Source organism: Pyrus communis, chromosome 5, assembly GCF_041283825.1.
Source record: "Pyrus communis isolate YQ-2024b chromosome 5, ASM4128382v1, whole genome shotgun sequence".
In the NCBI taxonomy this organism is placed as follows: Eukaryota; Viridiplantae; Streptophyta; class Magnoliopsida; order Rosales; family Rosaceae; genus Pyrus; species Pyrus communis.
The window spans coordinates 760,053-763,808 of record NC_142569.1 but is presented as its reverse complement, the minus strand read 5'-3'; the positions used below and the strand labels follow the sequence as shown (position 1 = coordinate 763,808).

General features: G+C 39.1%; 1 protein-coding gene across 1 annotated transcript; it reads right to left on the bottom strand.

Annotated features, from left to right (window-relative positions):
- Nucleotides 1–265: 265 nt before the first annotated feature.
- Nucleotides 266–3,463, bottom strand: LOC137726463 (plant UBX domain-containing protein 4-like). Its single transcript, XM_088693556.1, has 4 exons — nt 3,107–3,463; nt 1,393–1,678; nt 1,012–1,107; nt 266–818 (listed from the first exon to the last, which is right to left on the bottom strand). The coding sequence occupies exons 1-4, from the start codon at nt 3,235–3,237 to the stop codon at nt 438–440; spliced, it is 894 nt and encodes a 297-aa protein (XP_088549682.1). The 5' UTR covers nt 3,238–3,463; the 3' UTR covers nt 266–437.
- Nucleotides 3,464–3,756: the final 293 nt, after the last annotated feature.

Sequence of the window (3,756 nt, the reverse complement as noted above, 5' to 3'; positions counted from 1 at the left end):
ATGGCTCAAAGGCAAATCAAAGGTGTTCCAGGGTAAGATGGAGTTCCATCCCCTTTGGAGAAAATGTTCAGTGCATCATCCGTATGCAGAGAATTCGAGATTCCGCATACGGCAGCCACACTGAAGATGCTAGCAGAAAGCTCCGACCTTATCAGAACTCTACAAATGAGCATAAGTAATCATTCCATGCCAAAACCAAGTAGCTGATATGAAAATTGCTTGCTGGATGCCAACGCCGACAGAAATTCTCCACATTGCCTTAGTATTTAGTTCTTCAAATTGAACGACTATGCTTTATAGTTTCCAAACGTATTTTACAGTCAGACCCACATCTTGAAATACAATGTACATATGGATTAAACAGTACAGGTTCAAGTTTTTAATACCTGGTACATATATTGCTAACGGACAAACAGCAAATGTCATGGTCCAGCCGGCTATAATTTCTGGATCACAACCGAATTGGCGAGGCCTGCCTGCTCAATTGTTTGACTCGGATCATTGAGGAGCTTGGGAGGGAACCCCATAATCTGCAGGTGATAATTCCTTGGACCGTCAGGCCTAGATGTATCAATGAAGCCACGAACGTCATTGATGGTATGATGGTAGTTAAAATGTCCAACTATGCGGGTCCCATCAGCCAACCTAAGTTGAACCGATGTTGATGGCAACTTTTCATCCACAACCAAGCCCGCGGAGGGGGTTGGAGCAGTGTTGAGAGAAGTCGATGCAGTCGTTGGCTCAGATGCTGCTGGAGTAGAGCTGCCACCCAGAGTTCTTCCCACACCCTGAAATGGAACATGTCGCTTCACCGGTTCCTGCAAGGAAAGAAATATAAATGGCTTGTGATTTATAATATTGTCCGCTGGCCTTTGAGAGCAGGCCATCTAAATTTGAAACACATTTTGACATAAGAGAAATGCAAATGCAGATATGAGATCATTGGAGAATCTTCAACTAAGATACTTCCGAATGGAATTGTACAAAGGAGATCTTAAAGAGAGAACTCACTGGGCACTTCTCATTCCTCCTTATTAGATTGACATGAACTGAGGTACTTCTATCTGCAGGCTCCAACTCTTTTGGACATTCAGACTTTTTGATGCTCTGCATTGAGACAAAGAATAAGATGAAATATCATTTATGGGAATACCACGACACATAGCAAAAGCAAACCAGTGCTTACGCATGATAAAATTCATCCATGAGATCACATGCATAGTCATCACATTAACTAATGCATAAGAGGACGAAGTAATGAATGTACAATGCAAACTGTACAGAAAATAAGTTTAGAGGACATTAATGGACACCCTCCACCACAACAACTGATACTATAATCTACTAGTTTACTTATTTTTTTTCTATGAGTCAAACTTCCATTGATATTACCTCTAAGAAAGATGCATTTTCAGGATCGTCCAGCCGCCTTAAGGGGCCATCGTTTATAGTGAAACCGTTAGACCAGAAAATGATGTTGTGAACAACAGTCTCGGGCTGCGCAGGAGTAGGTTGTACAGTTTCCCCAGAGAGTAATCTACCAGTTCCAGCAAAGCTTCTTGTGCTTGAAGATGCACTAGAAGGATCAAAAGGCCCCTCCGTGGCTCCTAACTCCCTTGCTTGATCAAAAATGGAATCCACATCATTATCCTTCGTAGGATCCTGGACAAGCATTCCACTGCAAGTATTGTAATTACACATGTTAGACTTTCTTCAAAATTTCATACAAAAATTATGAGCTTCTAGGATTGTTAATTTCTGTAAGACAAAAAGATAAAGATTTTATCGAAACAAGGACACTACCCGTGACATAAGAATGATAAAATAATAACAAGACTGACATAAGACCACAATGTAAATAAAACACAATCTAACAAATCACAGATACAAAAAAGATACTAAGCAGACCATGCATAACGTCATACTATTCCCTTCAAGGCATAGGCTCCACTGTGATACATAACGGAACAAATGCAATGCAAACCTGTAAATAGAATACAAAGTGAACATGATATCACCCCACGGATGTCCAAACAAGGTCAGCAAACAAATCTACAAAGATCCCAAGCCACAACGCCATGCAGACAAGTTGGTAGATACAGTTCTAGCAAACCCCTTCCAAACGCAGTATCGAATCACCATCACGCTCTTCTAGAAGCTAAGTAATCAATGGCTATCCAAATGAAATCTAAGCTCTCAAAAATGGCTTCACTTGAAGCTCTTCCTACCACACAAAGACCACCAAATGGCAGCTGCCAATGATTGCTTATGTACAGTCTCAATAAGATTAACAAAACCACAAGGAGAACCACTAAAATTAGTTTCCACAATTAAAATCCCGTTATAGGCCCACTTTGGACAATGCTACGGGTTGAAGATGTAGACTCCTCTCTAAAAAGCTTTCAGTTAAATGTTAAAACACCTACTTATCCTGGAAACTTGACCTGTAACTACAAATTCTGGTTCAATATAGTAATCGAGAAATGAACTACTTATTTCTTACTCTTCACCCGAAATTTACAGACTAAGCAGGACTCAGTCTATTTTTGTGTATGTGTGCATTATTGTATATTAATCATTGAGTTCAACAAATATGAGTATGACCGTTCCGTAATCATGCATGGAAGTATTCTTGTTGTAATACTAAGACACAAAATAGTACATATCTCACAGCGGATTTCCCGTATAACTCGCTTTCAAGCCATCATAAGCCCCTACAAATATGTTCCCTAATGGAACCCAGAAATGCCTACACACAATTAAGAGTTTCATAACAACTTCAACCCATCTGATCAAAACGAAATTGAAGGCAATATATCACAATTTCAACCCAATTGATGATAAAAACGCCTCCTTTTCCTCACCAAAGCATAAAATTTCCAGATTTCTATGTTTTAATTGATATAATTGATATAATTTAGCAAACAAACATGAAGAATTGGCAACGAGAAACATACAAAGATTCATAAATTCGAAGAAAAACAAGCATGGAATAATACAAACAAACCAGAAAGACCAAGACTTTCGTAAACCAAATAAAAAATATGATCCGGAAATTGAAGGAAATGTTAAAAAGGGATAATCGGAAAGAGAGAGATGGACGGACCTTTTCTCGCCACCAGTGTAGTACTCCGGAGGGCCATCGGAGTCACTGTCCGAGTCCGCAGACCTCCGGTTCAGATCGGAAAGTGTACGGATTCCTCCGGTTCGACTCTTTTTCTTGTCCTCCGACGCCATTTGCTATCTCAGAATCGAAACCAAACAGAGAGAACTTGACTATTGACTGACTGTTCAGCTTTCTGAGTGCCTCACTTAAAACGTCTTCAACGCACTTCAGATGCGCGTGTATATGATGTTTCCGAAGTTTACTGTTTACACCTTCAAGTTTGGGCTAACTGCAATTTGCACCCTCAAAATTTGTGATTTTCTACAAAATGAGCCGATGTTTCAATTTTTCTTCACACTGCACGTTGAAGTTTCGATATTGTATCAATTTATATTTTTTAGATGTTTGACCCGAATTTTAGGTTAACGTGAAAGTTACTTGGAACTCCTGCTTCCTCTTAATCGATGTTTATCCAAAACGGAAAGGGATCTTCTTTAGATTCCTTTTACCAAATTCATCCAATCAATCAATCGGGGTTTTTGAAATTTAATTCAACGATTATAAACATATGGCCCTTTTAAAAAATATAATAACTTTAGCCGTTTGATTAAATTTCAAGGATCCAGATTAAATGATTGGATGGATTTGAT